The 13,951-nt window shown below is 46.8% G+C and overlaps 2 protein-coding genes across 2 annotated transcripts; both read left to right on the top strand.

The window, feature by feature from the left end:
- Positions 1-2,603: 2,603 nt before the first annotated feature.
- On the top strand, positions 2,604-5,037 carry HD556DRAFT_1432578 (uncharacterized protein; the record flags this gene model as incomplete). The annotated part of the gene is made up of 10 exons (XM_041305137.1): positions 2,604-2,758; positions 2,886-2,979; positions 3,038-3,102; positions 3,153-3,559; positions 3,596-3,742; positions 3,776-3,957; positions 3,994-4,059; positions 4,093-4,461; positions 4,492-4,512; positions 4,564-5,037. 10 exons carry the CDS (start codon positions 2,604-2,606, stop codon positions 5,035-5,037), a joined length of 1,980 nt encoding a protein of 659 aa, XP_041159011.1.
- Positions 5,038-5,217: 180 nt separating this feature from the next.
- Positions 5,218-7,389, top strand: HD556DRAFT_1379265 (heterokaryon incompatibility protein-domain-containing protein). Its single transcript, XM_041303185.1, has 4 exons — positions 5,218-5,469; positions 5,527-5,615; positions 5,669-7,287; positions 7,337-7,389. The coding sequence occupies exon 3, from the start codon at positions 5,678-5,680 to the stop codon at positions 7,094-7,096; it is 1,419 nt and encodes a 472-aa protein (XP_041159010.1). The 5' UTR covers positions 5,218-5,469; positions 5,527-5,615; positions 5,669-5,677; the 3' UTR covers positions 7,097-7,287; positions 7,337-7,389.
- The last annotated feature ends 6,562 nt before the right edge of the window (positions 7,390-13,951 follow it).

Below are 13,951 nucleotides of genomic sequence, written 5' to 3'. Positions count from 1 at the left end.
TGATAATCAGAAGCATCACGGGCTTTCAGCTTTCCGCAAGACTAATCGTTTGACCACATGGAACTTAATTCGCCGCGACGGCTCGTTGGCATGTACCGTCATTTCTAGTCGACTGGTTGTCTGCTTTCATTTACAGCAATAAATTGAACAAAAACTCGACATGACCACAAAGAAGCTTGGACGCCAAAATAAATGGATGTGAGTTCTTCCAAAAAATGGAGGTACTCATGGCGCCCCTGCACAGTCACAGTCTTACGGAAAAGGAAGTCAAGTGCTTCCTAGGAGCCGCGTTTCCAGGCAAACTCGCAGTCATGGGTGCATCGCTTAATCATTCCGGGAAGTCGACCACTATATTCAGAGCATCGTGAAGAGTTGTATGATATTACCCAATGGTGCTATCCGCTTACCGGCCACTTCCTCTCGCAGCTGGAGTGTCAGAAGTTTGAAAGGGAGAATCGTTGGTGTACCCCGATGCTCGAGAGTCCCATCTCGTGAAGCATGCGTTAATACCGCAATTTCTGAGACCTAATTCCACCGCGTACTCGACTCAGCCACCGAAAGACCACAGCTGGCATTCAGTTTGTAGGGAGAAGTAATACGGTAAGAGTAAATTGCTGCCTACAAACTTGCGTCAACGATTGACACCTTGTGTAACTTACAGTGAATATACCATGCTTGGTTCATGTATTATCAACTCAGGGCAGCTTGCGAAGGATCTGCTCGAATAGCGCAGTAACTACACCTCGAATCACTTCCGCGGAACCGACCGTTACATTTCATAGATGATGGAAGAACTTCCTTGTTTTGTCGAAATATGGCAACAGGTTTAAGCGTACCGCCTAAACATTCGCCGTACTGTTGGCACTACTAGGCGAACATCGTGCACCCATTGATGCCAAGGTGTGCCATTTCCTAAAGGGATATTACTCAAAGAACTCCGTGATCATAAGCATCTGTTAGCAGAGCGGACGGCGCACACAATACAACTATTGCCGAGGACGAGAATGAGCTTTCATCACAAGACTTTCAACACTCCGAACACTTCATTCGACACACGTAGTGGGCTTATCATATATGTCTGTGCGTGTTTATACTTTTTCATCATTAGGCAACGGTGCTGACGGCTTGTAACTTGTAGGCATCTTCGTTGCGGGTACCTGAAAGCGTCATTCCAACAGTTTTTCGTCAGAAATGGCCAACGACCTGTCTGATGCTGAGAAAGTAACGCTAGCTCACGGTATTGTTTCTCGATCTTTCACTGCATCTGATTGCTTAAGGGGAAGGCGCTGAGAGAGGCGTAGGTCATCGTGAGGTGGGTTGCTCAGACGCCATGTGATTTCCTAGTTGAAATCTGAACGACATTTGTATACCGGAGGCTGATAATGTGAGCTGTCTTTGCGATGCGATGGCAGAGAAACTGACCTCCGTAGACCATTGTTTCTTCCTAATTATAGTAAGGCTTCGTCACCGAAGCTTGACAAAAAGCACAGGCTACCCACGACCTGACCGAGGGGAATCTCTGATTACACCTATAAATGAAGTGCTTTGATGGTTCGCCGTGGTATTGAGAAGCAGGCCATCAATCCATCAAAGTCCAAGCAATGACATACATGATTTACCCTCAGAAGACGTTTATGAGCCCACCAGGGATACTTCATTCCCAAAGGAGTGCTAACGGTGACCACTTATACCTCTAGTATCATAAATCATTAATGATGGCCAGGTAGATTTATGCAGATCCTGACGTATACTCCCCGATTCGTCGCTTCGATAGCTAGTCAAACCAGACCCTAGTAATGTTGCATCTAGCTCTCGGAGACGAATTCAAAAGAGGAACCAATCTTACTGGAGCTTCGTCACATAAAATGATGACATCTTGGTACGTCGGAAGCACCTGATCCAGTCTGTCATCATATATTATGTATATACGCACTTATGGGTTTCATTCTGGCAGACTTTGTTTCTTGTTTGGGCCATGATCAGATTGATAGTTCAACGCGACGAAATCGCCCTTTCATTTGTGCTCGAGAACGGTACGGTATGCAGGCCGGCCGGAGATTAGGTAAGTTAACCAAATTATGATGTTTCCCTCCATCATGGCATCAGTTGCCACACGAGATTATTGATATATCATATCGAGCATGAGCTAACTATAATTGCCATGATTGCGCGCCTGCTTGAACTTTGAAATCTGAAGTCAAGTTTTTGTTATACCACATCTCTCCTTGGAGATGGATAAGCATATATCATCTAGTGGTAGTGCAGACTGTTAGAAGTATGTTCAAGATGGAATTTCTATGCTACGTAGGTCCCAGGTAAGTTGAGAGCCAAATGATCTTGATAAAAGGTACTGAACCCACCCGGCATGCGTTCGTTCCGCCAGCCGATCAGATATCAAGTACTATCGGTCACGTTCTATTTGTCACCGATAGTAGCAAAATCAGCGCTGAAAACTCGGCCATCGCCAGCAATTGTCTCGATATGGCCTAACACGAGGCAGGGTAGGGTTGCAGGGTCAATTTATTAGATGAAAGGCAACAATTCCCTCTTATCAGTGCGATTCCCTTCTCTCTCAGCTTCTCTCATCTTCACCAGAGTGTACAATGAACGGAACAGGAGGGTTTTCTCCGCCTCAGCAGCAACCGCAGCAGCAGCCCCAGCCATATTCTCCCCCGTCTGGTGGCCAGATCGCGCCCGGATCTATCACCTACACGACATCCACTAGTGCGGATGGTCAGGTTACATATCATCCTTTCAGGTATGATCGGCATCTGTCTCGCAAACTAGCTTTATCGTAACCTATCGATGTTGCAGAGCGGTGCCTGCAAGGCAAGTGGTTGTGATGTTGACGAGATCGCACCGCCTGATCAGATTATGATGTGCAGCTATCAGACACCCCAAGGTGTTGTGCATGGTATTCAATGGGTCCCTGCCGAAGCCACGCAGATCTTGCCAACAGGCGCTCAACCTGCCAATGCAGTAAGTCCTCAGATCGCTCGAGTTTTGCTCATGACCATTGATTGAGCATGCGAATCAGGAATTCGCTGCATCCTTTAATCGCGGCCAGCTCAGCAGGGAAGAAGAGAGGGAGCTTGAAAAGTGGTACGGTTCGTTCGATGTAATGCTGCTTCAGACTCTAAACCTTTTTTCAGGAAACGGTCTGAGGAGAAGCGCAAAAAAAAAGAAGAGAAGGCATCCCTCAAGAACATCGCGAAACAGATTGAAAGGGATGAAATAGATATCCGCATGGCGCGCGAGAGGGATACTCAGGTCAGAGGACGCAAAAAGAGCTTCTACGGAGAAGCACCTCCCTCTGGATACTCCATTCCGGGGACTGCTGCATACGGCACCTACAGCAGTGCCGATCTTGACCGCAGATTCGACAGTCTCGACATAGAGCGCAAGGAGGTTTCCTTCGCTGCAAGGCCCAGAAAGCTTTCTCAGAGTGGTGCAGGGGCATACTCTTCCCCTCCCGCCACATACAGTAGCCCAACAGGCTATCCTACAACTGGAGGAGCTGGCCCTTACAACCGTGCAGCTTCTCCTTACAGACCTGTAAGTAATTTCTCCACTTCACCAAATATAAGACCGCAAGAATTCCCTTCCACGTACCCTGGTGGACCGGATCCCATGGTGAGGGCGCCATCTCCGTATGGTGCACGAGCGCCCTCTCCTTATGGTGCCCGAGCGCCCTCTCCTTATGGGGCCAGAGCGCCTTCTCCTTATGGGGCCACAGCACCCGGTCCCAGGGCGCCCTCTCCTTTTGGTGCCACAGCGCCCACTCCTTACGGTGCCAGAGCGCCCTCTCCATATGGCGCCAGAGCACCCTCTCCTTATGGGGGACCAGGACCCTCTCCTTATGGTGCTCGAGCGCCTTCTCCAATGCCGCCGGTGCCCCGTGCTACTTCTCCAATGCCGCCGGGGCCACCCCGTGCACCTTCTCCATACGGACGCCCTGTGTCCCGGGCACCATCCCCATACCATGGTCAACAGGCATCGACCTATCCTCCTCCTCACCGCGCCCCTTCACCATTTGTCCCCCCTGGGCAAATCCAATCAGTATACCCCCGTGGGCATGTCCTTGAAGGCCAGCCCGTCGGGGGGCCCCGGTCGCGAGCACCCTCTCCAATGCCCGGTGCGCCTGCTGGGCCAGGATTCTCCTCATCTCCACGTATGCCTAACGTAGGATTTGCTTCATCTCCCCGTATGCCCAACGCAGGATTCCCTTCATCCCCCCGTATGCCCAACGCAGGATTTTCTTCATCCCCCCGTATGCCCAACGCAGGATTCCCTTCATCCCCTCGCATGCCCGGCGCTGCAACCGGAGGAGATTCGTTACAACTCGCTGCTCCGGAGGCATTCTCCCGTCCACCTAATGCCGCTCAACCTTACACTCCGTTTAGCGTAATGAGGATCCAAGAGATGGACAAATTCTACGATCAGATTCCTCGCATGCCACTTGTGCTCGACACTCATGACGTTTACCACCAGGACTGGATCAGATTCATGAATGTACGTGGTGACAGACTTGTTCATTAGCTTGTCAGCTCACTTTTACTTCAGGATCTTGCTCTCGCGTGGGCCGGCAAGATGCCCATTCATGAGTTCTCCAAGGGGGGAGTTCCTCCCAAGCGGACCTCACTTGTTGCAGATTTGATCAATCTGTGGAACGATTCATTTTTCCGCGCCCGTCGCGTTGAGGTGGTCCTCTACAAAGGCCGCGAGCGACGCTCAGGTCCACACACGGGGACCATGGACAAAAACCTTCCAATGCCTGACCTCGACTTTGATTCTGATTCTGATTCGTCAGAATCTTCTTCTCTCTCTTCGGAGTCTGAGGACGAGTACTACGGTCGCGGCGTTGATCTCGCTGAATCCAAGAGAAGGCGCCGAGAGAAGAAGGAGGAAAAGAAGTGGCGCAAGAAGGAAAAGAAGATCAGGAAAAAGGCCAAGGAACGCGAGAGGCAGTACGCGTTGTACTTGAACTACATCGCGCCTCGCGACATGCCTGTTCCAGGAAATTCTTACTATGGTTGATAGAACATGCAGTGCATGAATCCAGTAACGTCGAATTTGTTGATACTTGAACTTTCCATTGTCATTGTACTATTACGGACTGTGAATCGATTTGTTACCGGTTGGGGTAAATTGTGCGAGGTCACAGGTCCCGGGTAGTGACATAGATAAGGAACCGGGTTCCGAGAACTCAAGCTTGGACTGTCGAGAGTCTTCTAAAGTCCTGTTCCACTAAAGCAGGTGACCCAGCCGGAGACTGCCCGCAAACCCACGATAATATCGTGGTTAGATTGTCACAGGAAGATAAAGGAAGATACGATAGAAAATCAATGACAAGACACCGAAAACAAGACCTAGTACAGGGCCTACAAGTAGGTCGTAGTGATCTTGTTGTAGTATTGCATTCTTTGCACCATCTTTATCATTACTTGAGGCATTTTATACTCGCCCGAGGTAAGCCGAATGCGTTTTCGGACAATTGAGACGCTAAACTCACCTGATGGTCTGTAGCCGCTGGACCTACTAGAAACCTCTAACAAACATCAGGCCAGCTGCGGAACATCTCTTGACGTTCACGCAGGTAAGTGGTAGCACGTGTGGTATGTATCATCAAAATGCTGTCGTATCATAATTCATTTTGTGGCCCTTCCAGGCATTCGCCATGAGTGATGTCGCAGGAAGACTCCTCGAGGAGTTCGACCAATATGTGATGAACCACATCCCGATCCGCCTCATACGCCTATCAGACATGACATTTGTAGGGCGTGATGATATAAGGAAGCACTTTCGGAGCTTTGTCCCTCAAACGAATCTTTTTGGGATCTATAAGCCCTCCCGAGTTGTCAGATATGCCATTCTATCTCACCGATGGCTGGATTCGGGAGAGCCAACGTACGAAGAGATGAAGGCGGGCACAGCAACGGGTCCTGGATACAAGAAGCTGAAGAACTTTTGTGAACAGGCCAGGAAGCAAAACGTGGAATTTGCATGGTCAGATACCTGCTGTATCGACAAGAGCAGCAGTACCGAGCTGGACGAGTCCATTCGCTCCATGTTTCGGTGGTATCATAATTCTGCTATTTGCGTCGTCCATTTAGCAAAAAGCACGACCATCGAGGATATATTGCATGATGAATGGACGGAAAGGGGCTGGACATTGCAAGAACTCCTTGCACCCTTCCATATCAAATTCTTCAATAAGCACTGGATGCCTATGACGAATGATTCAAACGACAAACAAAAAGCTACCACCAAAATACTGCAGACTCTGGAGAAGGCCACTGGTATTCCTCGTGATAAGATCAACTGCCAGTTCAATCCACGTCCGTTCAATGTGGATGAGCGGATGGTGTGGGCAGCCAGACGCAAAACAACGAGGGTTGAAGACGTAGCATATTCTCTGATGGGTATATTCGACGTCAGCCTGCAAATCGCATATGGAGAAGGAGGAGACCGCGCATTCTGCAGGCTCATCGAAGCCATCATGCAGGCTGGTGACCCTTCTGTCCTCAATTGGAAGGGCAAGGCTGCAAAACATCGCACTTCATCTGCTATTCCTCGATCTCCAAGGAGCTTCATGAACCGTCGAGAGTTGAAGTTGGATAGTGGCGGGCGACTGGAGATGACTATGACCAGTCTCGGCTTGCGGGTGCCTCTAGTGATCCTCCCTCTCAGTCTCCCTTTCTCAGAGGCTGCTGGAACAGGGAGTGCCTGCATCACATTCGAATGCCTGTTGTATCCCAGCATCAAGATTGATATCAATGTTAACAACTTGTTGGGCCACGGTCGGTATCGATATGCGCTTGGGATCATCAACTACTCGCTTGTCAGGGATGGATTAGTCCGTGAGGTTGTGGAGATGCAGGGCAAGTCAGCCGGAATCCCCCTCAGATGCCAACTGGTAGATCGGTTCAGCTCATCCACCCCTGCTGTTGGGTTCGGGTTTGAGACTGTCTACTTGGAACAGAGCCTATCTAAACCATGGGAGAAGATACGTGAGGAGGGTTTGATCGAGGTCAATTTTCCAATCACATCGCGTTTTTACATCGAACATAAATACCTAGAAAATGTCCACTTGTAGCCCACTGTCTCCCAAGTATTAAATATTAAGGAGCAACTAAGTCGAGCCAATTTGTTACCGTGACGGCTACAGTTTGACCACAGTTATGTTTTTTGGCCAGTGGGGGCGGCCCCTCACTAGGTGTAACGCTCGTCAAAGGCCGTCGTCGACACGTCGACGATGGCAACCAAATATTAGTCTTATCATTTTCTCTAGTTACTCATTTAGTTTCACTCTCCTTTTAGTTCCTGATCTTCTTACCCTTCAGTATATAAGCCGTATAGGGCTCCGTGAAAAACTACGATGTTAAAAACACTCCGGGTTTTTAACGTGTTTTTAACATGTTAAAAACATGTCAAGAACGGAGGTCGATATTCAGGTGTCAAATACCTGTCAATAACCCTAAATATTGTATGTATCATGTACCCGATGCCTTCGGAACAAGTCATGTCATAGGTATGCAAATATCCCACATATTGTTCATATCTCTCTTGACTTTCAGTTGTCAGTACTTTGCTGTTAAGCTCTTCGACATTACTGTCAACTCGATGGCTGATGAACGGACGGCATCAACAATCACTTGGCTCAATTCCACGTTACGCACCTCGCAAAAGAGTTCTACCTTAGTCAGTTAGGTTCAAGTTTGTCAATGGGCTCTGATGGGCCCCAAACGTGTGCGTGATATTCATACCATATCATGGACGTATCTCACTTACTGTGTTGTAGAACAAGAAGCCAACACAAAAACTGACTGTCGAATTTTGGGAACTGATGAGTTCATATTTGGAGGCTGAAATTGATGGCCACACTCGAAAAAGGAAGCGCAGTGCCGACAGCGCACAAACTCAAGAAGATTTGGATCCAGTGTCTGATGATGATGGTTGGTTGGACGAGGAAGAGGATCCAGGATTCGAACGCGACCCACTTTGCCAGGGCAGTGACAGTCAGACTTTCGTTGGCAGTCAGGATGCTCATCTTGATTCACCTTGCCTGTTGGACTTGCTCTCCGATAGGCTGGTAGAAGGCTCCCACACAGCACCTCTGCAGAATGAATCTGATACTTCGACGTTGCCTTTGGGAGGGCCTGTACAATGGGCATTCACTTTGTCGTAGCTCGAGCATGTTAGAATAGCATGAAAAACTGGTTTCTAGACTGTGTAAAAAACTTGTCAAAAACTAGTTTTTAACTCGTGTCAAAAACCCTTCGAGGATAGGCCTGAGTTAAAAACATGTCATAAACCTTGAGCCGAGTTTTTCACGGAGCCCTAAAGCCGTAGCGTCTTTACTTGTAGGGCAGTTGATCTGGACCCCCCCCCCTTTTGAATAACACTTAGTTAGGACAGTTATCCTGTTCGAACCATAAGACGATTCAAACCTATCGACTCTTTCTCGTGTGAACGTTCTACGAATGCCACATATTTTTAACTGCCTTCAAATCTAAATCTATTCCTACTATAGTCGTTGTCTAAGAGGCTTGATCACCCTCCAAAACTTCGACTCTTGTTAAACACAAAAATCTTCCCCTACCCAAACGATATTGTCAAGAAAAAGAATAATGCCTACCAGTGCACTAGAAGTAGCCTCCCCACGTTCCTTGAGGAACATGAGCGTTGATGGCCGCGCCCACGAGCAAGACGGCGCGAGGTCTCGAAACAGTAACCCTGTTTCTGGAGATGATGGGAATGACAGCCCAACGGCTGGACTTCCCTCCAGGTCCGGTCCGCGCGACCCGAATGAGGTGGACACAGAGTCCACCCAGGCAAAGTGTGCTGTGAGCAGCCCCGCCCAGAGCAGAGCCCCGTCGTCAAACACACCCCATCTTGGTGGATGGATATATCACTTTGGGCTATAGCCCTAAAACTATGATACATCCATTAGCTGAATGATCCATATCCAAAAGGATGTATCCCTTGGTGGATCCCAAATGCTAGCATACACAGCCGCATTTTTTGCATTTTTGAAACTCAGCTCCAGGATATATTCCATGTGTGGTAATTCACAAAACATACCCATTTTGGTGGCCTGCAGCCTCCTACATTATTCCCACACTCCACATTTTTTGTATTTTTAGCTATACTGTGCCTACATCAGTTAAAAATAGATTGCTTCTCATATTAGGGCCTCCCCACATTATCCCCACACCGCATTTTTAGCCACCTACTGTGGGAATTTCCCCACTACTCCAAAAACATCACTCATTTTGGGAATCTCCACAATATCAATTATTCCCACACCCTCCCCACCTCACTGCAGCTTCACCACCACACCACAATAGGTCCCTGTGCATATATAAGTAGTAGTTTAGTATATATATGTATAATATAATATAATAGACTGCTTTGTTTGTTTGTTTATGTGACTGCTCCTCCTCTAGGGGCAATTCAACATAGGGTAGGGTATAGAACACTTTCGCATTTTTGCCCCTTTGGTGGGGAAGTGTTCTATGACATCCAGAACATGTTTATGAGCATATATGAGTAGATTCCCATCTTTATTTCACCCCCTGAAGTGTCCTACATCAATAGATATAGCATATATGCAAGAAAATACAGAATATGTTCCCATTTAATTATTTCTAGGTGAACAGACTTGTAAAAATAATTCCCAGCATCTTTTCAACAATAGGAACAATGTATCAGGAGCACAGGACCATAGGACAATACCCTGCTGCATGGTGTGGCCCCCCTCCCCTGGTGGTTTGCCCCCTGTGAAAATTTTTCCTATAGGACCGGACCTAAATTGAGGTAGGGGGTCTATTCCTATGTATATTTGGAGTATATTTATCATATAGCTGGCCCAGGACACACATAGGATCTTGCTACATGAACAAAAACATAGAAAATCACACTTTTGACATTTCAGATGTTTTCAGTATCTTACTCTTGCATAGATGATCCAGCCTGTTCATGTATCATTAGAATAGCATATATACTTGCTTTTTATGACAAGGATCAGCCCTACATAGGGCGCAAATTTGAGATCTAATGTAAAGAGGGTATTTCTACTGATAAGAAACCTACATAGTAATCATGCCTGTGATAAGTGATCAGATACCTGGAATACCTCTCATATATGTCCCTAATGATGAATCTGAAGTTTTAGAAAGATCCATGAAGGACTGACTGAATGACAAGTAAAATGACATATGTGTGAAAAGTGACAATTGATATCTTTGTACACAAAATCACATTTATATATGGTACAGGTCAAATATTTCATTGAAAATATGTAGAATACATGGTAGACTACTAAAGGAACCTATACTACATATTTCCCTAGGGTTGGAGGGTGGTGGAAGGGATGTGGTGTATATCTGAGTTGACCCAGCATTAAAGTCCTACCACTGCCCAGCTGACCATTTTCGATGTTTTGGGTCTTTGAACTTTCCCACAGTCAATTTCTTATCTATTTCACTTCCTCAACACTCCATTATTGTTGGATTGTTTTGTAAATTTAGGTATATGATAGTGAATGTATTCTGAACCTACTCCAGGTGTCTGATTATTAAATTTCGATGGTTTGACAATATGGGCTCCTTATCAGTAGAAATACCCTCTTTACATTAGATCTCAAATTTGCGCCCTATGTAGGGCTGATCCTTGTCATAAAAAGCAAGTATATATGCTATTCTAATGATACATGAACAGGCTGGATCATCTATGCAAGAGTAAGATACTGAAAACATCTGAAATGTCAAAAGTGTGATTTTCTATGTTTTTGTTCATGTAGCAAGATCCTATGTGTGTCCTGGGCCAGCTATATGATAAATATACTCCAAATATACATAGGAATAGACCCCCTACCTCAATTTAGGTCCGGTCCTATAGGAAAAATTTTCACAGGGGGCAAACCACCAGGGGAGGGGGGCCACACCATGCAGCAGGGTATTGTCCTATGGTCCTGTGCTCCTGATACATTGTTCCTATTGTTGAAAAGATGCTGGGAATTATTTTTACAAGTCTGTTCACCTAGAAATAATTAAATGGGAACATATTCTGTATTTTCTTGCATATATGCTATATCTATTGATGTAGGACACTTCAGGGGGTGAAATAAAGATGGGAATCTACTCATATATGCTCATAAACATGTTCTGGATGTCATAGAACACTTCCCCACCAAAGGGGCAAAAATGCGAAAGTGTTCTATACCCTACCCTATGTTGAATTGCCCCTAGAGGAGGAGCAGTCACATAAACAAACTGTCATATCCCGTATTCCGGACCTACATCCGACAATATTCCCACGCCTCATCCGGACCTTCGGACACCCTATTCATGTCTCCAGTCCTCTATCCATCCGGATCCCTGCACCCCTGCACATCCACATCCACATCCACATACATTTACCTCCATACCTCAATCCACGCATCTCATCCGGATGTCCGGTCCGGTCCGATCCGATCCGATATACGATAAGCTTCCTAATTCAATTCCTGTGCATATAACGTTAACACAGCCTATTCCTCTATTCGGTATTCCTTGTCCTCGGTATCTCGGTTATACTTACTACCGGTATGCTTACTGATCCGTTAACCTATGCTTCATTTCCGACTCGCGCTTGATAACTTTGCTTATGCTTCATACATAGCCTCGGACGCTTGCTTACTGATCTTTCCGTTATTTCCTTAGTATATAAACTCTTGTATATGTCCTGTAGTTCCTCAGTCTGAATATCATATTAGTCCTCGCACTAGATCTCACTCTAAGTCCTCATATCAGTTCTAGTCTATCGACTTAGTCAATATCCATCTCGGGCCTAGGGAGAAATTCCCTAGGCCAGAGCTCCGCTTATCCGCTCATCCGACCCTCCGAAGTTTCCGGACGTTTGTCCGAAACTTTCCCGCGGTCCTCCGGACCTATTCTGCTTCGGACTTTGTCCTTGCAGCCTTTCCTCTGTTTGCTTCTACTTAGGACTTGTCATAAGTAGCCATTACACGTATCCGTATCAGGACGAAACCTCATCGTAATTTCCGGAAGTTCCTCCGGAACTTTCCCGCACTCGTCCGGAAGTTACTTGCACTCGTCCGGAAAGTCCTTCCGAATTTTCCCGCGCTTCGGACATCCTTCGGACGTCCTTGGACTTTCTTCGGACATCATTCTGAAATTAAGGGCACATACTCGGGTAAGGGGCACAGCGCACGAGCTGAAGCCAAGCCCCTCGGAATCAGTCCTACCCTTTGTGCACGGTCTTAACACAAACAAACAAAGCAGTCTATTATATTATATTATACATATATATACTAAACTACTACTTATATATGCACAGGGACCTATTGTGGTGTGGTGGTGAAGCTGCAGTGAGGTGGGGAGGGTGTGGGAATAATTGATATTGTGGAGATTCCCAAAATGAGTGATGTTTTTGGAGTAGTGGGGAAATTCCCACAGTAGGTGGCTAAAAATGCGGTGTGGGGATAATGTGGGGAGGCCCTAATATGAGAAGCAATCTATTTTTAACTGATGTAGGCACAGTATAGCTAAAAATACAAAAAATGTGGAGTGTGGGAATAATGTAGGAGGCTGCAGGCCACCAAAATGGGTATGTTTTGTGAATTACCACACATGGAATATATCCTGGAGCTGAGTTTCAAAAATGCAAAAAATGCGGCTGTGTATGCTAGCATTTGGGATCCACCAAGGGATACATCCTTTTGGATATGGATCATTCAGCTAATGGATGTATCACAGTTTTAGGGCTATAGTCCAGTTTGGATGTATCATTCTAACGATATGGCCTCTCAAACGACGCAGGTGCCACTACAACCCATACCACTCATAGTGACGAGGACCCATTCGCACCAGTCCGTGAAATACCTATGAGCAGTCCCATAATAGGTCGACTACGTACCTTTATGTTGCCCGATAGTAATAACATACCCCGCCTACAAGCAGTCTTTGATTGGTCAGAGATTACAGATGATGAGGAGCTAGGGGACGTACCTGAATTCCCGGTACTGAAGCCTAGCCCAACTGCCAGCGAGAGTAAACCTGAAATTAGCAAGGATTACCCTGAGAAAAACAAAGAACAACCTAAGCTCAGTACACTGACCAGTCACCTCCGTGACTGGACAGACTTCGATGAAGACATTGCAGAGCTCAATCGCCCCGGAGAAAACGAATCGGATGAATCACTTTGTCGTCTGTGGGACGACGACAACCGGGCAGGATCCATAAGAATCCAAAACTTTGCCCTAAAAGGTTTCCGAAAAGCTGCAAAAGAAGATTACGCGGAAAAGTGTGAAGAAGTCAATGGCTTACTAGACCGCTGTAGAAACAACAACACAGAGAGGAACAAATGATGCTCCTGACTGTATCTAAAAAGTTGTAGGTCGTGCGTTGCCTAGCCTGCGTTACTTGAGGAGACAAGTGTTACGGACTCAAATAGATCTGCTATGCAGAGTCCTAAGAGGGACGTCGTCTGCTAGCGTTCGTGACGTAACCGGAAGGGTCCGGTCTGCGAGTGAGTCCGGTGACGCGCACGTCGGCGGATGTCAAGGACGCGCTGTCATGTGACTTCTAAGACGGGTGTCTTTGGAAGTCGTCTCAAGGTCAGGACACAAGTGTCCGGACTAAGAGAGTCGATCGAGGTAGACTTAGGCGCAACGAGCACCTAAGAACAAGATACTAGAGACTGAAGCTGAGGGGGCTTCAGAGAGAAGTATGTTCAGGAGGGAAGATTGAGTAGATTCAAGTTAGGGAATCTAGTACAGGATGACCGACTACTTATACTAAGTGGAGAGGGTTAAGGGCAAGGTTACCGTACGGTAGGTAAGGGCAAAGGGGAAACAGATATGGTATCGGTATACTGGTAACGCTGCCTGATTAGTGATGGATGGTCGAATGAGGAATGAGACCGAGAAACGTTGGAACAAACCAAC

This window comes from Suillus plorans, assembly GCF_016647745.1.
Source record: "Suillus plorans strain S12 chromosome Unknown HD556scaffold_36, whole genome shotgun sequence".
NCBI classification, from domain to species: Eukaryota; Fungi; Basidiomycota; class Agaricomycetes; order Boletales; family Suillaceae; genus Suillus; species Suillus plorans.
The sequence above is the reverse complement of the archived record's forward strand: the minus strand, read 5'-3'. Positions and strand labels throughout refer to the sequence as shown.

Excerpts from the sequence above, each read along its gene's own strand:
- HD556DRAFT_1379265 (XM_041303185.1), top strand. The coding sequence starts at position 5,678 with ATGAGTGATGTCGCAGGAAGACTCCTCGAGGAGTTCGACCAATATGTG.